Below are 23,879 nucleotides of genomic sequence, written 5' to 3' on the forward strand. Positions count from 1 at the left end.
CACATTATTATGAAAATGTTAGGGTGAAAATTCAGTTACAGCTGGAGTACATACCATACAAGAACCAGGAGAACATTCTTAGACACAAGAACATGAAAAAAAAGAGACAGCAGCACAATGAGACTCCTGGAATGAACAGCTGCAAGAAGAACCCACCCACCAGCGGCTGCAACTGCTCATACAGTCATACCCTAGTTCTCATGTAGTCTAATACCTTCAGGAAAGGAATACTAGTGAGTATGTGAGCTTCAAATGTACTTACTTAGTTGAGAAGCCAGGGAGTTATTTTGGGTTCATTTATATTTGTAGAGAGGATGAAGTAGAGTTTCAGACACGATACTGACAACAGTAATTGCCATCAAGACTCTTGGTTGTAGCGCCTCAGAACACATACATGATTCTAAAGTTAGATTAAGGGTATTAAAAATGCTAAGAATATGGAGTATTGCTAAAGCTTGTGAAATTCATCTTAGCTTTCTAAGATTTTGCAAACGACTATCTATTTGAAACTAAGCAGGCTAAAAACCACCCAAACCAGAACAAAACTACTTTCACATCTATTCACAGAGTACTAATCTAGAATATTTATTTGTCTTTGCTCTGGTAGGTTCGTCTTGTAAGAGAGACCACAAAACCAACACTCTAAACGCTCAGAGCAAAATCTGACCTTAAGATGGAACTGCACACAAATTAACTTTTTAGCATTCAATTGGGAAGTATATTCACCATCAGTGTTTCAAAATTCTGAAACTGCTTATACATTATCTTCCCTCCAACCCTGAATGAAACATGGTGTGAGTTTGCAAGTGAGTTTGGCACTTACGTGCAGCAGTTAAAAAAGGAAAGCACTTACCCACTGGCAAAGAACTCACTGGGAGTTCAGGAATTTTATTCTGAGTGCCACTGTTAAAGCCATGGTTTCCTTTTCTCCCCAGCCCTCTCACTTCAGTGGAACATCAGCGCAGTACTACATCACAAGCAGGAAAGCAGGATGGAAAGGAGAGACCTGACAGACTCTGAAGAGGAGAAAACCTTGCAAAGGAATCCACTTATGAAGAGTCAGGGTACCCCGAAAGCAGCAGGGTCCCAGTGTTCTGCCACGCTACCCGCACAGCCAGCCACTGTGCTGTGTGCTAATCAGCCCCCTTAGATGTGTGGCTTCATGCCTGGACAAAGGAATTGCAATAATCAAGTTCAGAGAGCACAGAAGCATGAATAATTCAGTTGCAAGAGAATGTATGACAGTCTTCTAGCTAGTCACAAGCGGCACAGTGGTTTGTCACCACTGTTGCTGAAGCATCCAAAAGCAGCCTTATTTACGTTTATAAATAGTCATAACTCTGAGAGTGTTGACTGACTATTCATTAAAAAATCATCAGTCCTACCAAGTAGCTACTAATGTACTACATGAAATCTTACAGGATGCACCTAGAAAGTAGTGAATTTTACTTTATGTCATATTTATAAAAAGAAAACAATCCCAACCTTCAGATGGTACCTTCTGATGACTGGTCATATAGCAACAAATTAAAAAAGGCAAGCCAAGAACGGAGCAGGGTGCCCACACAGACCATTCTGGATTGAACAGATATGTTAAATTATGTGTTTACATTCACCAGTAACACAAATATCTGGGTTCAAGGAAGTGCCTATAGCTAGAGGCATCTCACCTCACTGTATATAAACAAAGCTGTTACTGACTTCAGCATAAAAATATATTTCAGGTCAGGGTCTTTTAAAAATATCTAACCAAATCTTGTACTCCACCAGTGCATCAGCATGTATCACGAGTTAAACATGTCTCATTGTTCTTTGTTGGGACCGCTCTGATGCAAAGTGGAGCGAAAGATTCCTTTAAAAAACCAAAACAACACTCCTCCCACCCCCACCAACCCACAAAAAGACACTCCAGTGCTGTACGATCAGCCAGCCTGGCTGTCAGCATATGCTCACACCTCCAGCAGACCCCTCTTGTGAACACACAGCTTCTGCTCACCAGTATTTGACTAGGAACTCAGCAACCAAAGCAGTGGTCTAATGGAAAGGAACAACTGGGGAAAACTGAGTATGGGACAGCACCACGTACTTAGTATTTGCAATTTTACCTTCCTCCTAGTACTCACAGACTTTTGTCAAGGTAAGCTTTGGCTGAGCTAACTGCTGAGCCTTCAGATTACATCCTTAACAGATACCTTAGTAGTTTTCATGCAGAGAATAATCTTCTACTTTTGTGCAAACAGAACGCCAAATCTTACTTCCTCAGTAAAAGTTGACTCAACAGAGCTTTCATAATTGTTTCCAAGTACAGCTATAATCTCTGAGGTCCACATAAAAGCCTTCCACTACAATACTCTCACACAGGTATAAAAAGGTCCATTTTCCAACACACTGGATGCTCACCTGATTATCATTATGCAAGATACAAGATGTTCTTCATTCACACTGGGTTCTGTATTTATTAGTTTGACATTATTCTTAAGACAAAAGGAGTCCAGCTGATTAAAAGCTAAATTAAAAGCACATGTATAGATGACAGTAAAAGATTCTTCATGCTTAAATATAAATAAGTAGATAATGCCTATAAAAACTGAGTAATACAATCCATTAAGTTTACATAGATAAGCAATAAAATCCACCTGAAAACTGAGATGTACTGATTTGCAATATTTGTCATCTGGAAAAAGATGCAACTTGCCTAAAATAACCTTATAATCTTCAAGAGATTTTCCACATACTTTGGAAAGCAATAATAGCAATTTCTGCAATGTTTATAATGTAATTTTATGGACAAACCAAATTATTATCTGCTGAACACCACATGTTTAATGATGTATAAACCAAAACAACATGGCTACTGCTCTTGTATTCTAAAACAGTAAAATCAAGGACCTTGAATGCTCTTATCTAGCACAAAATGTTTGTGCATAAATAATCATTTTAGTCTCTCCAAGTAAACACCAAATATACCTAAGAAAGGAATTTAAGTATGATTTATTTCCTGTAATCCATAGACACAGGTACATTAAATAACTCAGGAGTATTAGGAAATACTCTATAGTTTTGATATTCTGGAATGGTGGTAAATTATTATTTCAAGATTTAAATCTGCTAAACAACTTTGATAAATTTGATAACTGCATTGATATTTTCTGATAGTTGCAGGGTTTTTTAAATAAAAAAAATTATCAAAAGGCTGGAAATAGCATTTTGTTGTAGAGAATGTGACCTGTGAAAGGTGTCCCTGAATCCTTGTGGCATGCTTTACCATAAAACCAAAATCTGAAAATACAAAAACCTCACCATGAGGATTTCTGCAATTCAAATCTCAAGGAAAAAGCAAAGTAAGCACACATGGTACTAGATTGCTGAAATCTGAATTTTAAGAAAATAAAGCACATCTAATGTGTATTTTATAACCTGAACTAACATATCATATGTGCTGACAGCTGAGAAATCAGCTTAGTAAACACAAAATAAATGTATGCATATGTTCACTTCCCTAGTTTACTGCTCTGACTCTCTGCTTGACATAGACATATGATACTGAAAGAAATTTGAGATGTATATCCTGTGTAAACTACGCATCACTGCTAGGTCTCTCCCTAACATACAGCTTTTCATTTCTTTGAAAATGTAAACTTTGATTATTCGTAACTGCACATTACACAGGGTTACAGTTTTCTGCAACTTCTTTTCTTTACCTTGAAGCTAAAAATCAGTGGATCTTCCTTGATTTTAAGCTTTAAATCCCTATCCTTTACAGGAGAATTTGATTTCTGACCACACTCTTGTTTTCAAGTCTAATAGTTAACAGTTTCTGTACTTGTATTTGATTTGAGAGAGAATATCTGGCAATCAAGTTTGCTCATCTGTCTAATGTGGATAGACTCTATTTAGATGGATGTGCAACACAAAGTTGTCACTGGTTCCTCTTCATAGGGGTACTCCATTCTGCTGTAGTTCAGAAAGCATCACATCTATTTTGTCCACAGCAAAGTCTAGTTTGAATTCCAGTGCCGCTTATTTTAAAATGTAGGCTGTCCACTGAGGATTTATAGCACAGCACTGTGAAGACTGCCAGATACCTTAGTCATCAGATTCGAACGTCACTGCCTTTTCTTAGTTCTTCACATCCTAAAAACAAGCGCAACCTACCACTATTTTTGCACAGACACTTTCTAGTGACAATGGAATGGTCTGTTCAACCACATTCGGTGTGATAGTACGTTAACTCATTGTGATGCAGAGCAGATTCAAAATGCAATGTCATCTTTACAGGAGAAGGAAGTACCAGGTTAATTTTGAGGCTTACATATCTAGAATTAACTCCTTTAATACCTTTCCTATGCCAGAGGCCTCCATAAGCAGGTTCGGTAGAAAAGTTCTCACCAGACTTGAGAGAGGAGTCTCTAAAGTAAGTGAACTTCTCCCTTTTACATAGGTGTAGTAGAACTGAAGCCAATCAACTGAAATCAGTGGGTACTTAAAGCAAGATAGTTACACAATTGCATTACTACCAGTATGCCTTGCTTCCTTCCAAGGCAGTTCACTGCCACCTCTTTGGCTTTCCCTACCATGCACCTCTTGGTAGAAAACCAGATTGTAGCACACTCAGTGATGAAAAAGGACAAGAATAACCAGCAACTGTTGTTCAGCTCCTGAAACTTGTTGCTTTATAAAGCTTCCTAATTTGTTATATAAAAAGGGATAGAGTAAACAGTTTGGTATGCTAGCATATAGACTATTTTGATGGACACAGCACAAGGGTATGGGATCATCCAACAGGTTCTCTTCAAAGCAAGATTTTTAAAAACAAGATTGCTGGAAAGGTTTTTCTTTATCTAGCATATTATGCTTCAGGGATGTTGACATTTCAAAGCAAGTGAGACAGACTGATAAAAGGAACCTACATATTCATTTGTTCTTCCATTAAAAGAAAAATATGTTGTCCAGCAGTTGGTAATTCCACTTACATGTATGAAGACAGTATCAGAAAAGAAAGATTGATACCTTTCTATCCCCAGAATTAAGAGACAGAACCAACTATATAACTGATGCTGCTCAGTGAAATAAATATCAGAAGATGCAAATACATATATTTGATTTGGACTAGCATTCAGATTCTGTATTCAGAATGGAGATGCTAGCATATTTGACACATGCGAACTCTGCAGGGACAGCATAATAAACCTAGTCTTCACTTGTTCAGGGCAGAACTGCCTAAAAGAATTCTGCAGGCTCCAGTGAAGCTGCTCCGGCTTCTGCAAAACTAGCTGCACACTGCATATAGTTTAAGAACCTAAATTAGCAGGACACATGCTTAACTTTAAACAATAAGACACAAAGAATATCTCAAGTGCCCTACTGATTGGTGCCTGCTTGCACTCCATTTGCCCTTGCCCAACCACCCCCCCCAGCCCGAGAGGAGGAAAGAATGAGATAAGAATCCTGATAAGTTGTACTGAATGAAGAGTTCTTCCTCTGGACCTTTAGTTTACTAAATAACACCAGTTATCAAACTTAAATTAAATAATAGATTAATAACACTATAAGGTTGCTAAATGCATTAGTAACAACATATTAATACTCAAATTATAATGTAAGTAATGATTAGTGCAACCTGACCCTGGAAGATAGCTTGACACTGCTTAGCAACTACTCGAACAGATGTAGCTAAAGTTGCCATCTAGTCAATATACTAGTTATCTGAGGTAAATTTAAGTAAAATAAAGCAAAGCTTGAATAATAAAGAATGTACATAAATTTAGGCTATCTGGAAATATGTATATGTTTACCTTTAAATACTTGCAGTATATCTGCATGTAGAACAAGGGCAGCTTTAAATAGCTGTAAAGAGAATAAAGTCTGGTGTGATCGACGTGCTCTTGAATCAGCTACACTACAGCACTTTGCTACGAACAGGATTATTAGGTAAGGTGGGACATAGTGCACAGATCAGATATCCTACAAAAAGTTAGAGAATTGACAGTAATTTATTAAAAAAAAGTTTAGCTTGAGCTATCAAAAGGGAAATAAAACATATTTCAAACCCAGTTAATTACTAAAAACGTTACAAAAAATTAACTGCATAAATACATGCATGAGAAAATATGACACGTAAATAATAAATCTTACTCCTCCTGTTGTTATTGTTCACAGAACCTTTTTCTATAACTTTCCACAAAAATAGATTTATTCCCACATATAGGTTCAATTTTGAAACGTTTCAAGCTGAAACAAAAGTTTAAGAAAATTGTAAGATATAAAAAGGCCTTTAGGAATGAAATGCTTACACAAGCTACTTGAGCCTCCCAGCTATAGGGTAAACAATTAAGAAAACCCCCACAAACTAGATGCCTGGTAAATAAATGTGTATCACTGTAGTGATGGGGTATGACTAGCGCTAAATAGCAAGCCCAGTAAACAGCAACCGTTGAAGACTGTGCTACGCGGAAACGCTACAACCATTTAAGCCAGGCTGATGGCTCAGAGCCTTTGACTTAAACGGCAGCAAGATTTAAACTTAGTAGGCCTGTCCACTAAGTTGTTAGCTTTTGCATGTGTGCACACATACACAATGTTTTCATTTTAAACTTCGGTATTCTATTTCTTTTCAAGGGCTTGTCTATTTTAGCCCCAATTGAACTATTGAATTAATAAAGGAACTATAGTGCACAGAGCTGCATTTGCTGATTTTATACATGTCCATCAATATTGCATTTTGATATTGTGCTCAAAAGCAAACAGAAAAGTTCAAAATGTTGTTTCTGCACTTTCAAGATTAAGCTACCAAGCTAAGAGAGCTGATTACTTTTGAAGTCTTTTTAAACTCTAAACTATCACTGTCTGTATCTCTCCCACCCCATTCTGGCTCTCCTTCCTTCATTTTGTCCAAGAATGTTTCAGACAAGTCTCTCAAAAATAGACTTTAATGCAAGAATAAATTGTTTTAGTAGAAGTCTTAAAACAGGAATTAGCTCTATGGGCCAAAACATGTTCTTGATCATCAGTTTATATAACCTCACACTGCAATACTCCAGCCAGAAAAATAAACACTTATCCCGCCCTCACTACTTGCCATCTGTCTGGTATGATTTTTCCCACCTCTGGAACTTTTATACTCACAATGTATATAAACAGATAGAAGTTAAGTGTATATACATCCTTTTAGTAAGAAAAAGAATTTGTAAACTAAAACTTGTTAAGAATATACCACAAAAATATGTGACAGGGGAAAAAAAAAAGGCAACTTCCTGCCTTTGGAAGGCTGTTTCCACTTATTCCATACATATTCTATACACCACTTTTCAAAAGTGTTCGAAATGAAGGCAAGTGGTTATTAAATCAAGCCCTGGTGTGTGGGGAAAATGATCACTTTTCTTTACACAAAAAGAAGGTAAATGTGTACTTTTTTAAAAAAGGTTTAAAAAGAAATGGAGGAGGTATTGACTAAAACTAAGCACAAGAATGGCCAACAAAAAGAGATGCTAAAGGAACACTCAAAAACGTGCCTTTAAAGTAGTGTTAGTCATGTGCATCTGCTGTTGTGGGGTAAGTGATAAACACATACAATGCAGCAGGAGTTATCTAGTCCTGCCTGAGTAGTACTATGGGGCCCTAATTGCATAAATGCTGTATGAGCATCCTTACTCATGTAAGGAACTGGAACAGCTTAATTATATTTCCTCCTTTTTATCAGGGATTTAAAACTGATGGGCAGAGAAGAAAGGAAAAAGAGGGAGAAAGTAATTAGAGTTTGCCCGGGTAACTGTGTAGAACCAGGAAGCTCACGCTAAGAAGAGATCTGGGGAGAGAGGCGATTGCAGCTGCTCACATGTTGTAAGGAGCTAGCAGAAACAGTTGAGAAATAGCAGATGGATTTTGTGTTAGGAGGGCTGAGCAGGGAAGCACAGGAACACCTAATGGAACAAAGTTTGGGAAATTAAATCAGCTAGGTGGATTGTGGCTCAGTTACGAGCAGCCTTTAGAGTTAAAAAGGAGAAATAGCTTGTATTTCATTCAGAGAGAAAGCTCCTGAGGGAGAGAGACAGCTTAAGGGAAAGGAACAATCTGGTCAGAGAAAAAGAGCAAAAGTGATTTTTATAAACAACAGTTAAGTCCATGTGAGAGAAGCAAGTTTTAATGGACAAGGCAAGGCATGAGAACACAGCAGGAGTCAAGAAGTGAGAGAGACAAGGGCTTAAACAGGAGTTTTGGTGTGGACAGAAAGACGACAGGTTTCAGGGATGCCATTTAAGGGAAAGCAAGAAAGTGTATAAATAGCCTGCACGGCTGGATCTAAGAGCAAAGCTGTTGGGCAAATGGTAACAAGGGTCCTCAAAATTCAGAAACAGACTCTCTTTCTGATCTTACTGGAAGTGTTTTTGAAAATTTCTATCCATATCCCCTGGCTAACATACAGTGAATGACCTTGAGTTCTCCAATGCTGGTTGAGTGTATGGTGAAATAGACTATCTTGGGTTGAAAAGACTTCAGCTAATTTGTTTTACTATGCAATGGAACAGCATCTATGCTTCAGCTTTTAAGATAAACACAAACATTCACTCCAGGTTATCAAATACCAACATAAAGATACAGATTATCAAATACTAATCTTTTTCAGTACCAGTAACTTCACTGCAGATCCATGCAAAGCTTTTTTGCGTTTTTAGTATAGTGTGGCCAAAATTAAAAGTATCTCTGAGAAAGGCAAGCATGATAATCTTTTCAACATTTGCAGAAATATTCTTCTTTACAGTTTTAAGTTGAACTTTTAACTACCCATCTTACTCTAGTATTCAGCATTCTGTGCTTAGGTGATTTCTGGTAAAGAATTTTGCTGAAGGCGCTTTAGAAAGGAAGAGTTATTAATATTGGGCAAATATGCCTTTAAAGGAAAGTCTAAAATATTATTGATAGCAGAAGACGTACTACTCAAACATCTGCCCTTTGAGTATCTATTGGGAGTCAGAAATAAGGAGTTGCAACAATAAGTTACAAGAGACCTCACTGTAAAATGCAGTAAGCTTCAGCAGTTACTGAACTTCCACAAACTGTAAAAGCTATGTTCAAAATATGCATTAATTTTTTTAAAACAGGATTTGAACTTTTCTGGGCTTTTCTTCAGACTTAATAATATTGTTTTCTCTCCTTTATGAGAGCATTTCTTGGGATTAATGTATTTCCACACTTAAAACAGAAAAAGCTTTTTTTTTCCTTTTGTTTCAATTTCAATTCTGTTTCAGCCACTAGAAAAAGGTTTTGTACTTCTCCAAGAAATGAAGAAATCCTTTAATGTAACTTTATCTTGAAGGAACACAAAGCAAGAAAAAGTTTTCAAGCTGTCATAAAAAGTTACACTACTTTGAAATTATTTTATAGTATGTATTACTGGAGCACACCTAAGTGAATTACTACAAATTGCTGACCTCCTCACTGGAGCCTCATAATTAGAAACAGTTCTTGTACATAACCAAATAAAACATAATACTCTCAAACTAAAATTTTTCCATTAACATGTCAGAGGCAGGAAGGAAAATACAGGCCCTAGATATACATCCATGGACAGTAAAACATTATAGAAGTCTGTGTTAATAAAATATATAAAAATGAGCTTTCACCAGCTTCATTGATTATGCAAAGATTTTTTGTTTGTTTTAAGAGCAGCTAGAGAAAATGTTTCTAATATGTAAATACATTCTCCGAAGAATTTTGTCACTAGGTTAAAGGCTGTACTCATTCTCTCCAAAATGCCAAGCATATCTTTGAGTGTGAGAAGAAAATTAAAAAAAGAAACAGACAAACTTTCCATCAAAAGCATCCAACACCACAGAATTTTGTGAGAGATCTTTTACTGCAGTAGCTCAAATAGTTCATTTGTTTTAAATCATACAATTAATATAAAATAAAAAGTAAATATTTTTAAAATAAAAAGGTAATAAATGCATAAGTTTTAATATTATTATCAAAAAGTTTAAGGGCCAGTGTACACAAGTCACCATTAGTTTGAGTGCCAGCATTCCTTTTTACAGTAGAAATCAAAATAATAATATGAAGTATTAGGAATTCAGTACTGACAAGGAGCCCTACAATTTGAGAATTTTCCCCTCTGACCTGCAATTCTGCTTGTAAGTAAAGCTATTGTTTCTCTCCTAACTCTTTGCATTCCTCCAAAGTTAGCTTGACTAACATTTCAGTCTGCTAGAACAGATCTAAAAAGAAAAAGGGGGGGGGGAAGGAAAGAAAAAATAGAACTTTCTTCAAGGACAGACTACATAAAGTATTGGAAGCTTTTAACCCTGTACCCCTCACATTCACCACTCAGAAATAACCAGATGAATATTTTGTTTCAGTTTTCTGCTAATTTGCTCCTTCCTGCTTATGCCTGCCTCAGGAAAGCCTGTTTCTAGGCTTCCATGTTGTTTCGCAGTTTTAAGAGGATCAGCATAAAAACAACAGCAGTTTAGCCCTATACAGAATCATAGAATCATTTAGGTTGGAAAAGACCTTTAAGATCATCAAGTCCAACCATTAACCTAACACTGCCAGGTCCACCCCTACACCATGCCCCTGAGCACTACATCTACACACCTTTTAAATACCTCCAGGGATAGTGACTCCACCACTTCCCTGGGCAGCCTGTTCCAATGCTTTGACAACTCTTTTGTTGAAGAAATTTTTCCTACTATCCAATCTAAAAATTGTTTTAACTTCATGTCCAGAAATATTTCTGCTATAAAAATCCTATTTTAGCTTGCTGGTTTATATTATAATTCTGAAAGTCTAATGGAAAATGCAACAACAATGAACATAATTGCATTCCATTATTTCACCTATTTAAAATACAAGTCCTTTCCAGGGCTATATTCATTGTTTATAACTCAACAATAGCTTACAGAATTGAAAATTATTATTTGCAATTATTTTTATTATTATTATTACTATTAATAGAATTCTACCCACAGTGAGAAAATTTATTTATAGCTGTGTCTTCTGCACTGCTAAAAGCTGAATACGTAGAAATATCTGGGAGAAAAAAAATATATAATTTACATATAACTAGGGGAAAAAAAAACCCCACATTTGGAGGTGCTAATTTATATAAGAATCAAACAAAAGGCAATTAGACTACAGCATGCAACCACTTCAAGTGATGATTGCCTGCTCTAACAAGTCACCTTTTACTTGTCATAGCAGACAGAAGAGAAGCACTTCAGGCCACATCATGAAAGACAGCGGTTGCAGGGACAAGCTATTGTATCCCAACACGTCCCAGGTAACTCATTCCTGACTCTCCTTGTAACACGTTGCCAGTCTCCTCCAGAAGGCTGTTTCTCAAAGCTAGTTGGCAAATTGTTTATCACGCCAACCAACTTCAACTGGTAAGTTGGATCACAAAACAAAAAGCAAGTCTGTGATATGATCAATCAATGGCAGCACTAAGATCTTAATTTGATTAAGTAGAGGGAAATGATGACCTGGGAAGAATAACATTTAAAGGTTTTGGGAAGGAGCAACATCTGTGCCTAGTAGACAAGTAGGGGAGAGAGTGGAAATTTTTACCGTTGTAACTTTCCTTCCTGACCAAATTTGGAGTTCATTATAACCCAGGGTTTCTGAATAACAAGTGCTAGTCAGACATTTATATAGCAAGTCTTTTGATAACACTCGATAGCATTTGTCCAACCGTCAGAGCCCCATCTCCAGCTGTGGCTAATCACAAGTGCTTCAGATGAAAAAAACAGAAAAAAAATCCACAAACTATACCTAACCATGATGTGTATCAGAGAAAAAACAAAGCAAAACATTTTCTGATTACGGTTGTGAGTCAACAGTTGAAACCCTGAAGCGTAAGATCTGGTTATAAGTATTCTAACAACAAGCTGCAAATGTTATGAACGTATTAAGGACATCAAAAGGTTTTTCTTGTCCACTTCAAGGCCCACAAAAGAAGAAAAAATAGTAGTAGTAAGGGGAAACACTTAAATGCCAGAAAGACCACAGTGACCATTTACTCCCAAGTCCATCCCTTCCTCTCAAAGAGAAATAGAAACACCCCTCAAAACAGCGTTAAAAAAAAAAATCTTTATCTAAAACACTGAAATACCCTCAGCATGCTTCAGAGGAAACTCACTTCAGAACTTAACTGGTTTCACTTGAACAACCAGAAATTGGATCTAGTTATGACTTTGACAACAAGGTCTACAAATCCCTCAGCACCACATAGCTTTTCCATGTGTAAGGAGCTATTCAGAACAAGTCAGTCACCCCTCAGTATTTTCTTCAATAAGGAGCTGGACATATACGACTTAAACCACATATTAGCTTGTTTTTCCAAAACATGGACCGTTTTATGGCTTGAGCTGTCTAATATTTCCATATATTCTGAAATATGAACAACAGAACTGGACACAGTATTCTAAAACCATACAAACCCAAGATCCTATCTCTGCTTCTGTGCTGATGTTGTCCTTTTCATGTAGCCCAAGATTAGCAATGATCTTTTTTCTACAACACTGTGCTGAGAACTGACACTGACTATGATGCCTAATTTTCCTAATGTATTCCAAGAGTGTTTCTTTATTATTTTTCTTTTAAAATCTCTGATCTGTATGTACAATCCATACTGGACTGGATTCAAAGGTAATTTGTTAGATTGTAACCATTTAAACAGATAATTCAGATCAGTATTACTAACCTTTCCTTTTCATTAATTCAATGCTTTTAATGCCCAAATGATCTCTCAAAAACCTGCAGTCCAAGAAAAACTGCCTACCATGAAACCTTATCAACTGGCACTAATTACACCTTTTATTATGTTGTTTGTGGTAACAGAACTGCAAATTAGCAACTCTGTTATTTCACAGGCATGATGTTTAACTTGGGTGTCAGAGATTTGGTGTTGGTTGGTTAAGATTTGGAACTAAATCGGTGATTTCCCAATCATTTGGCCCACTTTCCAATATTAGTGAATAGTAAATGATGGATTAGGGTGTTTTCTTTATCTAACTTCTTTAAGAAGTTTTAGGTATAAATTATCCAGGACTACTGATTCTGATTTAGCAGATGCTGCCTCTTTTGCCACAAATTATATACATCCCTACAGAGCAGAGGCACCTACATTTCTGTTTCTGTTCAGAACCGCCATTTGTATTTTGCAGTACAATATTATTCTTAGTAAAGAATGCTGTACTATCTTTATTTCTTTTGGCCACTGGGATTTCATAATTTTCTTGCACTTGCTTTTTCTTGCAGCTCTTGAAGCCTTCCATTCCTGTTGTTGTTAATACATGCATGTGTGTGCACACGCACAAAAAGGAAAAAAAAAGTGATCAATGTTTATACTACCATACTTCCTAAAAGAGTAATTCAAAGCTTTGAACAGAAGTAAAACAAAAAAGGTATTACATGTTAACATGTACATTTTGGGGTAGTAAAAGAAAGTCTGTTGACAGCAGCTTTCGTTTTCTTTCACTAGATTATCAAATACAAAAAAAAAAGGGGGGGGGGGAAGGGGGTGGAAATAAACCCATAAGAGAGGCTCTAGGATTCTCCCAAACATACTTTTCTGTCTCTCCCAGGAAAGTTACCCAAAAAAGTCAATCTCAATAAACATCCTACCTCAAATATTCATATGCTACACTCAGTGTCATATCCTACAGGAAAGTAAATTATCTAAGAAATTTTGATAGATGAAATGCTTTTATATCAAATATTGAACAAAAATATCCTCTGTATTAAATCTTCCAAGCGCCACAGTGCTTGGAAGCAGATGATGTTGTTCTGGTTTTGTTCTAAGACATTCTGAAAGAGTGAAGCATTCTTTAATATATTACTTGCTGTTCAAGCTACAAATTCAAGATAATGATGAAAGAGCCCCAAATCCTGAACAGTGAAAACACTACCCACTAAACCACTTCATTATTTGTGTTCCTTACTCACTGGGGCCAGCACAAATAAAATTCATAATAAAGTAACAGACAACTACTCAAGAGATCAGAAATTATTTCTACAAAGAACATTTGAAAGGAATTCAATTCTCAGAACATTCTTGGTAAACAAGAATCCAGTTATCACATCTAAAAAAATAAAACATGAATTTAAAATACTTCCAGGGTAACCAAGCAAAACAATAACTAAACACATTGAACATCACACTGAGTCCTTTAAATACCATTTTATTAATTTTGCCTGAAGACAGAGATTACAAATGAACTTCTAATTTAATAATGGATATACAATGCAACTTTAGTTAGGGCTTATGGTTTCAGACACCAAAATAAAACATTCAAACTTTTCTGCTTTAAGAATGACATTAACACGTGTACGCAGATATGTCAGAAAGCCAACTCTAACCTAAATTTAATTCCCACCTTACTCAGAGCTGTATTTAGTAGCTGCAGGATAACACAAGAGATGAGAGCACTGCCACCTCGTGCCAGTCAGGCTGAAGCCTGACAAACAAGACTACTAACTAAACCTAATTCCAGAACATGTTCTGCCTTTAAAGGCCAACAGTTATTTGAGATCAGATGCTTGATCTTGAAAAAATGAAAGAGCATAATAGTATCAGTCTTTAAGAACATCTTAAAACAATTCTTTAAATAAAAATAATCAAACTATCTGTACTTAAACAGCATGTCTGATAGCAACTACTCATTATATTTGCCATTTTAACATCCTGGTTTTAGTCAATCATAAGAGATTTGGTAATGGATATCTGTTTCAGACTAAGTCTTTCTGGTTTGGTTTTGTTGGGGTTTTTTTGTAAAATATTATGACAGAAAAAAAAGTACATGCATACACAGTTTGACAGTTTCAAAAGACATAAAACTTCTTTTGAAACACTCTAATACACCGATTCTATAAAAAGGGTCGTATACTTACTGAGTAAATATTTAAATACCCACATCAACATGAAATTTAGAAAACTGAGAAGTATTATGAAAATTCTCAGTTATACTAACATACCACAAGGAAAAAGTTTCCTCTCAGTCCATTCTTATCTAAAATACATGCACTACATCAAATATTACAAAATAACGTAAAGAATCTGATTTTTTTTCTGTTTATTTGCTGATATATATAATTCTGCTCAGCGGATATTTCAGTGACTTCCCCCCCTACAAGAGTCATTATTACAAGCAATAAAAATGTAAAATAGGAGTACTCACCAATATCATTAGCTAGAGAAGCAGGATCAGAGGCCCCAAGGGTGGCCTCAAACTCCTCCTGAAGACGATAAGCTCTTTGAAGAAGGGATTCAAGCTTATGAATGAATTCAGCACTAATGATATCCTGCAAGAAGACAGACATTAGAAGATTTTCTATTTGTTCACAGTCTGTAAGATTTCTTTGTAAAATCTAAGAACATTAAGCCTTCAAAGAGCAAACTGTGCCACATTAATTTCCTACAAACACAAGAAGGACACTGTCAGGTGATTACTTCAACATCCAAAATATACACACTCTTCAAAACATAGACATATTTCATTTAGTGTAATAAAAATAAAATCTGAAATTAAAAATACTTTAAAATTATCTGTGATGTTTACTGCACTAAAAATAAAAAAAGCCATGCAGGTATATGTTTATTTCAAAATATTTTTAGCATTTAGTTCATAAGCACACAGGACTATTAATAAAGTTCAAGCACATTATTTGTGAATATTCATGAATTCATCATCTTTCACAGGTCCTTTATCTTTGCTAAGCAGAAATCTGCTCACGTAGTCGTAAAAGAAAGGGATGACCCAAGAGATTTTGTGCAGAAAATTAGCATGCTTGGTAGCTCGATAATACCACCAGAAACAAACACTGATGCAACAGCAATTGCCAAAAAATAAATAAAGCTAATTCCCCCTCTCCCACTCTCCTCCAAATAACCAATCAAAAAAATCAAAAGGAACAAAGTTAAATGTCCTTTAAATGCAATGCCACTAAATTGGAAACTTGAGTTGATTCTCAGTTTTGGTAACTGAATCAGAATTTGAAAAGATTCAGGTAAGAAAATGCCACGATTTGTCAGGGCATCAACAGTAGATTATAGATTTAATATACTCACTTCTACACTTTCTTCTGCAATTGCATCTCCTGCTCCCAGCTTAATGGAACCACAGCTTGCTTCATCTTCAACTTGCCTGTTACGGAAAGTTAGTGCCTGCTCCCATCGACGCAGCGCTTCTTCAAAAAGCTCCATGCCTAGGGGAGATCAGCAGTACCTCCATTCCATCAAATACACTCCATATGTATTCACATTTTAGAGTCACAGGAAAGTATGTAGCTAATAAGCATTATAGCAGAGATAGCAATTCCTAGTCTTAAAAAAAAAAAGCGTCTGCCTTATTAAAAAGACAAAGAAGTTCACAATATGATTAAAGCAACAATGTTCAGTCTATTTTTTCCTATTTACTTTTTAAAATAATTCTGTGGTTTACTACTACAAATATAGGAATAAAAATATGTATTTTAAAAAACTCTAGATCAAGTAAGATTTCATTATTTAATGGAAATGTTCTTAGACACATGCCCACAGGACACTGAAAGAACACCACAATAACATTGTGTAAGCGTTACTTTGCCACAAAACCAAGACATTATTTACATTCATTGTTGGCAGATGCTGAATATTCTTAGTATAACTTACCCATCAAATATAAATTTTCAGGTGTGGTCACTGGAATATTGACAAGCTTAATATCATCTTCGTCTGCTTTATCCCAGGAATTAGAATTGGCACAAGCACAACTGTGACAAGAGGTGGCACTCTGAACCTTAAAAAAACAAATTTTGAAGCTTTGTTATACAGAGTATCCTTAAAAATGCATTCCTGTCAGAGTACATTACATCCAAGTTATCTATCTAGAAAATATATTTACTATGTAGTACAATGGCCTCTCTAGCCCTCTGTGCAGCTTGTTCAGGAAAGTCGCTTCAGGTCAGTGAAACCATTAGGTGCAAGTTCACAGACATTCAAGAGCCTTAAAACACTTTTACTTACCGAGACCAGACTCTGAACTGAACCGGAGTATTTACTGAAAAGTCCCCCATTTGCATAGATACAAGACTGAGATCCTTTTTCCTTGGCAGAGCTCAGAGAAAGAGTCAAGTTTTGCCGACTACTGGAACAACTAGAACCTAACAGAGACACTGATTTTAAAGTTGCTGCAAACTCAAAACATTGTATCTTTTGTTAGCAAGATGTATCAAGAATTGCTTTTACTTTTTTCAATAAAATTTAGTTTAGAAAAAACCAACAATTATTCTTTTATTTACAGTTCTATATGAGAAACTACAAATTAGAGCAGTCAATATCTATAACAATAACCATGCATTTAGGCATAATTATTTTCCATCCTATAATAATTTAAATCTGCTTTTCTCAGCCTTGAGATATGTCCACAAGAACTGCAAACCCCATTGTTAATAGACTATTCATAAAAAAGGTTTAATCCAAATTCATGATTAAAACTTCAGCTTTGAGAACAAGACCAGTGTGTTTATAAAACGCTGTAATTGTGTTCCTAATTTGCACAATTTCTACTTCAACAATTCAAACCTGCTCAGCATTAAAGGAAAATAGTTTGTTTTCGACTACATGTTGTTTACTACTCACATCCCTTTTCTTCCCCTCCAAGACACAAACAAAAAAACCTTGGAGGTTCCTTCACGTACCTTTTTCTGATGCAGCTGCTTTGGTACACTCTAATACTAGATGACTTGGTTCCCATGGTGGCACTTTCTTGGTTTTCTTTCCACGTTTTCTTTTAAAATGATGGGCCAGAAAAATAACAGATATTGCACTCACTGCTGTTACTGTGAAAAGCTTCTTTAATCCAGGGGAAAGCTTTATCTGAAAATAAAAGAGTGTGACTTCATTGCAAATATATTCTCCTTAACTCCCACCTTTCCTCCTACCCTCCTTTTGGCGTGTCCAACCTAGACTATAGTTTGTCTGAGGGCTATCAGAGATGCTGCTCTCACACAGCCTGAGAAACAACCAACCCTGAGTAAGGACACAGACTAACTGCTTCTCACAATTTGCGATGGCCAGTAGGTGAGAGAGTTTACAAAGGCGTTGGTGGGACAAAGTGAGTGGGCACACCGAGACGCATATTGCAGCACCAAGAACTAGAAAGTATTTTGCAAATCCACAAACAATGGGGATCTGGGTATTTTAATGCCAGGACAATGCAGGGCCTTAACTAATTCTCTAACAGGAAAAAAAAAAATACTGAGAGGAAACTCACCCTTCACAACTAGATTGTTTTCTTGCACTGTGAAAGAGCGGAGGATCCAAAAGCTAACATTTGCATGCAGTTTCAATTTGGGAAGAACATGTATCTAAACATATTTCTCTAAATAAACCTGGTTGGTTTTTTTATTGTTATGTCTTATTTTTAATATAGATCAGTCATAGGTTTACAAATGTTTAAATCAGCAAATAAGAACCATTTATACCAGCAACTGGAATTAAATGCCATTAACAAAGTTTATAAAGTTCAAAATGACAAGATATACGAGGAAGAAAAGAGCTGTTTAACTGGAAACCAGAGTCCACATCCACAAAATCTTTAGGAAACCTATGCTACTTGAGAAACAGACTGCTGGGAGAAAACCAGACCTGAAGTCCTTGGGGCTAATACAGAGGAATGTTTCCTCACACAATAGAGAGCTGCCCACAGAGTACCACTGCACTCTGGCAGTCCCTGGTTGCTGTGCAATTGGTCAATACTATCAGAGTGGTGTAATTTAAAGAAGCACTGAAAGCTTTGATCTGCATTGAGTTTGCAATCAACAAGTGAAACACCACTGACTTGAGAAACCTGCCCTTAGTGGTACTGTGTCTTGATGGAGGCCAAAAACCTGGCACTGTTCTGCAAGGAAAAGGAAATCCCTGAAACACAGCACAAACTTATGCTTACAAAAGACTATTATGTTTAACAGAAAACAGTTAATAACCAAATAACTGAGACTGAAACTGTAGTTCTAGCACTTCATTCTGTGAGCTTCAAGGTTTTAAAGAACTGTAAGTGGATTAAAAAAAAAAAAAAATCAATCTTGTCTGTGCCTAGAAGTACTATCATAAATAAATTAACAGTAAAATGAAAACCTCTAAGGAGGGGAAAGTTAATAGTTGCAGGTAATGGAGTTGCACATGGTATTTAAAAAGGATATGCATACACTGCAACATAAAGAAGAAATCAGTGATCTTGCAGTGAGAATTTTTAAGTACTGCAAATACAGAAAAATGTGAAAATAATCAGATGTAGCTAAGATTGAGAAGATCTCATGCTGGTTCTATACGTAGTAACACTTTGAAAAGCATTTACATGGAAATACAAAAAATGGCATAGGTTTTGCTTGCAAGCATCTAATTCAATAAAAATAAAATACAGTCATACTAAAGACATGGGTTTTAAAAGCAGAACTTTATTAGGACCTGCAAATATCTACTTTTTAAAAAATATTATTGGCATTCCTAATTATAAATATTTTTTTTCTTTTAGTTATCCTTGTCAATGACTCAGCATATGCAGAATGGAAAAAAACTACTGAACCATATTTTATACAGCCAACTAGAAACACTTTTTTTTTCTCCTGTATATTATAGCATCAGAATATGGCTCACTCTTCAAGAAATTTCTCTGAGGGATACAACTGAAGCATTAATATTATCTCAAGTAATTCAGACTTATTTCCCTCTACCACTTATCACAGTTATCAGTTTATAGGCAACTAACACCTCTCTTCTCAATGTCTACAACACAATTACAGCTCCTCCTCCCTGTCTTTGACAAGGAGGTGCTCTAGGGAGAAATCTTACGATTCCCTGCAGACAGGGAACATCAGTTTCACAATACTTCCACCTTTTGTCAACTTGAAAACTAAAAATCATAATGTACTCTTCACCCAGATTTGAGCAACTGCTATCCATGTTGCCATTTACATAGTGAAAACAAGCCTATAATATATGTAAAAAAAAAAAAAAAAATCACTCCAGGGTCACGATAAAAGGAAATGCTAAAATTAATAGAGCTTTAAGATTTTCTTTGAAGATCTTTCCGTCAAACAAACAAACAAACAGCAAAACCAGCCCGTTTTTTAAGAATCGCTGTCTTGTTTTAGTCACGTGCCACTTAGTTAATCAAGCAGGATTTTTGATTTGCATTAATGAATTATCATTCAGATTAGTCTGGTGAGTGGCAATCTAGAAAATATTTCAGACCACACTCAATACTATCATTAAGAGTTTAATGACAGTTATGTGCTGTTGTGAAATGAAAAACAGTGCTGTTGCAAAATGAAGACATATAGATGTTGCAGATAAAGCAATCTCTTCAGTCATATGTATGACGATGCACTAAGCACTTATCAAGAGAAAAAGACAAAAAACCCACTTATTTTAATTCAGTGTTCTAAATAAACTAAAAATCAAGATATTCCTACAAATTTAATTCATATTAAACTCAGAAGAGTAAGTCCAACTTTACAATTAAACTTCTAGACATATACCACAAGTGACAACGTTCAGATAATGTATACATTACCTGGTTAAGAGAACAATACCAATAAAGGGGAAGATGAAATACCCGTAAAGCTACAGCCTTCAGAGAAAATCGTGCCTCAGTAACAGCTTCTTCTGACATGGCTCCTTCTCTCCCATAACCTCATTAAGTGGAACTATCTTGAAAACAGTCACAGATGGTCTCTGGAATACCCTGTCAAATGAAGGATACATACTAAATTATGCAAGAGAAGCCCAGGACAGCTTTGTTCTACAAGCTCAAATCTCTTATGTAACAGGTACATGAATTGTTTGATTGATGTTTCCAAGTAAAGACTCGTGCTTAATGAGAAGACAACAAATTTGCTGGCTCAGCTTAGGCCCCCTTCCTTCCAACCGCTCTGAGCAGAGACCTGTATATATATAACCGGGATCTACAGAGGACTCAGTCTGCTTTAAGCAGCTGGCAGTTCACTCGTTATAGCCTCTAAATCATCCATGGAAACAACCTTGCTTCTACAATCACTACTGAAGATATCTGCCAGCTAAAAGAGTTAAAAGATTTGAGAGCAGCTAGTAGAAGTTTATCTCATGCAAAGCTTTAATTTTTTGCGGAAACATGATGAGGATTAAATACAACAGCCTGACGTAATCTCCCCCGTTAAAAGGGACATCACTCTTGCTCCCTGACACTAAAGACAAGGCGAAGTCCCTGACGCGTGACATTCACGACCACAGCCGTGGCACGGAGCGAGGTGAAGGCAAAGGGCGGGCCCACACGCCGAGGGAGCGGTCAGCTTTAACCACCGGCTACGTTCTCTCCGCCAGCATCTCCGGCCACAGCCGTGCCGCAGGCGGTTCCTCAGGCCGGGAGCCTCTACCCGCCGCGGGACACGGAGCGGGGCCCGGCCGGCCTCACAGAGGCAGCAAACCCCGCCCCCGTAGCCGGCCCCCTCGGGGGCAGAAGCCACCTCCCGCCGGCCCCTCCGAGCCCTCCCCAGGCAAGGCAGCCCCGGCATCGCGGTCGGGAGTGCCCCAGCCGTGCGGCACCTCGAGCAGGCGACGGACAGAGCCAGGGTGCCGGCTCCGCGTGTCACTCAGCCCCCGTCCCTGCAGCCGCCCAAGCAAAGGCGGGCGTACCTCTCCCTGCGCCCGGGCGGGGTCCCGCTGCGCGGCGGCCCTGCGGTTTGCCGCCCTCAGTTACCTGCCGAGCAGCGGGGCAGGCGCCACGGGCAGCAGCCACAGCCCTTCACGAGCCGCTCCCTCCCCGCACCGGCGGCTGCTAGGAGACCGGCAGGGGATCTGCTTCCGGGCCAGCGAGAAGCGGCTGAGGTCGGCTGGGAGGCAGCCCCCGTCCCTGCCACGTGAGGATGACCCGCTCCGTTAGGAGTCTGCGTCGGCCATCTTTACAGAGGGCAGCCTTCTGCGAACGACCGGACAAGGCGGGGTGAGTGCCTGCCGCCGCCATCTTTGTGTGGGGCAGCGCTCACGTGAGCGGCGGAGACGCTCCGCCCGGCCATCTTTGTGCGGGGCGCGTCCCACAGCCGGTGTTGCTGCAGCCGCAGTCGGCGGGCGCCTGTCTGCGTGAAGGGCCGCGTCCTGGGTGCGCGCCTTCTCCGCTACAGTGGCCTTCTGTACCGCTGCATCCCGGGTGGGGGAGCGCTGCCCACCCGCCCCGTCCGCCAGGGCCGCTGTTCCTGGAGGCTGAGGTTCGCCATCGGTGTAAACCGCGGGGCTGGCCGCGGCCCGGCTTAGCTCTGGACTCCCCGCACGGTGCGTCCTCCTGGCTGCTCCGGTAAGAGGGGGGAAAGTTCAGCCGCTGGCGGGGAAGGCGGGTCGGGTCCGGCGTCCGTGAGGAGGGACAGGAGTGTGGCAGGCGGTGTGTCCGGCCGGTCTCAAAGTCCAGGGCGGCTTGGCCCGCTGGGCGTGTTGGCACGGTGATGGCCGCCGCCGGCGGGAGCTGTCTGGGCGGCTGGGACGCCGCGCTCCCGGAGGGCTGGGCGGGGGCCGGGGGCGGTGCGCGGCCTGTCTCCCCCGCCGGGCCGCTGAGCTGCGGGCCGCCCCCGGGCCGCCCGCTCCGAGTGGGCAGGTGTCTGTGCGAGGCGGAGGGCAGGCGGGGTGGTACCCGCGTCTGCCGGCCTGTCTGCGTGCTGGAGGCGGCCAAAGAGCGTGGAATCGACCTCCGCAAATGCCTTCTAAAGTTGAAGCCGTGCGCCCGCGGTGTTGTAGATACGATGTAATTCCTAAAACAGTAATTTACCTGTAAGTTACTCGGTTCGTTCCCTGAAGTCTCTACACATCCCCGTGTAGGAGAGATGAAGCAGACTGGAGAACAAAGTCTGGTGTAGCACCTCGTGGAAAATCCCTGTGGACTTCTGCGCAGGCAAAGCCTGAGTTAGGAAAATCCTCTTAGAAACACAGAGGTCAGCTAATGGGTTTCAGAGTTAGGATTTAAAGTGGTGGAAGAAAGAAATGAATGGACAGTCTATATACTTTAAAAAGCAATATAAGATGAAAAATGGCTAACCCTGTAAGAGGATATACCTTCGACTCAAGAATTTTTTTAATGTCCTTTCTCTTTGGAAACAGTACTTCATGACAGAAAAAAAAATACAATGAAAGTGACTTAAAAATTGTGTCTTGCTTGAACAGATAGCTCTTGGTGCCTGAAGAGAAGGACCAGGTATCTTTCATCAGCTTACTGAGTAAGCTTTTGTTATTTACTGGGGAAAATACCAGGGTTTACTCTAAATATAAAGTAAGTTTTCTACTAGAGTTAGTACTGGTACTGATGTTGTCATCTTTTTCTAAGAAAATGGGACACTTGTGTTTAGAGTGGATAGATTAAAAAAGGTAGAAATAGGGAGGGATGGGAAGTGAAAATCAAAACCACCTACTGATTAACAGAATATTAAGGAACTTAGTGTGTGAAATTAAGATTAATCTTCCCTATTTCTTGACCTAAGAAGACTGTTCTCAAGTTTGGTAACATATTATTCCTGTACATTGTTATGCTGAAGTAATTTCTGTGATAATTGTCAAAGAATCCAGTAAAGTTTTTAAAGAGCAACACAGTTCTGCAAAAAAATGATAGAAAAATATACATCTTAAAAATCTGAATACGTAAATCTAAGGCTGTATCTTCAACGGGCATGTATAGTTTGGAGTGAGTGCTGGTGGGTTTTTTTGAAGTGTGAAGAATATCTATATGACAAGTAATCACTGAAGTTCCAGAACTCTTTAGTATTCTAAGTAATTAAATGTTCACATACAAATTTGAACACAACATCACTCTTATTTTGTTGCCATAAAATGAAAATAAATGTTAAATGTGATTGTTCAAGTGCATCACTAGTAAATTAACTGCAAGTGC

General features: G+C 38.3%; 2 protein-coding genes across 11 annotated transcripts in view; one reads left to right on the plus strand and one right to left on the minus strand.

Annotated features, from left to right (window-relative positions):
* Window positions 1-21,842, minus strand: part of MIGA1 (mitoguardin 1) — a 42,285-nt gene extending 20,443 nt beyond the window's left edge. For 2 of the 3 annotated variants that reach the window (XM_054833035.1, XM_054833033.1), the window contains exons 1-7: window positions 21,711-21,842; window positions 20,550-20,720; window positions 17,674-17,851; window positions 17,000-17,136; window positions 16,646-16,772; window positions 16,064-16,200; window positions 15,174-15,297 (exon numbers count right to left, since the gene is read on the minus strand). In XM_054833035.1, coding sequence (XP_054689010.1) covers window positions 15,174-15,297; window positions 16,064-16,200; window positions 16,646-16,772; window positions 17,000-17,136; window positions 17,674-17,851; window positions 20,550-20,648 — 802 coding nt within the window. In that variant the 5' untranslated portion in view covers window positions 20,649-20,720; window positions 21,711-21,842. Of the gene's footprint in view, window positions 1-15,173; window positions 15,298-16,063; window positions 16,201-16,645; window positions 16,773-16,999; window positions 17,137-17,673; window positions 17,852-20,549; window positions 20,721-21,646 lie in introns of all 3 variants that reach the window. The other variant, XM_054833034.1, reaches the window with a different exon arrangement.
* USP33 (ubiquitin specific peptidase 33) overlaps window positions 21,840-23,879 on the plus strand; it is a 44,038-nt gene continuing 41,998 nt past the window's right edge. For 4 of the 8 annotated variants that reach the window (XM_054832992.1, XM_054832995.1, XM_054832996.1 and 1 more), the window contains exon 1: window positions 21,989-22,301. Coding sequence is in view for 3 of the 8 variants with exons in the window: in XM_054832988.1 (XP_054688963.1) it covers window positions 21,877-21,953 (77 nt within the window). In the remaining 5 variants the exon portion in view is untranslated. Of the gene's footprint in view, window positions 21,954-21,988; window positions 22,302-23,879 lie in introns of those variants that run through there. The other 4 variants (XM_054832988.1, XM_054832989.1, XM_054832987.1 and 1 more) reach the window with 2 other exon arrangements.

Source organism: Grus americana, chromosome 8 (assembly GCF_028858705.1).
Source record: "Grus americana isolate bGruAme1 chromosome 8, bGruAme1.mat, whole genome shotgun sequence".
In the NCBI taxonomy this organism is placed as follows: Eukaryota; Metazoa; Chordata; class Aves; order Gruiformes; family Gruidae; genus Grus; species Grus americana.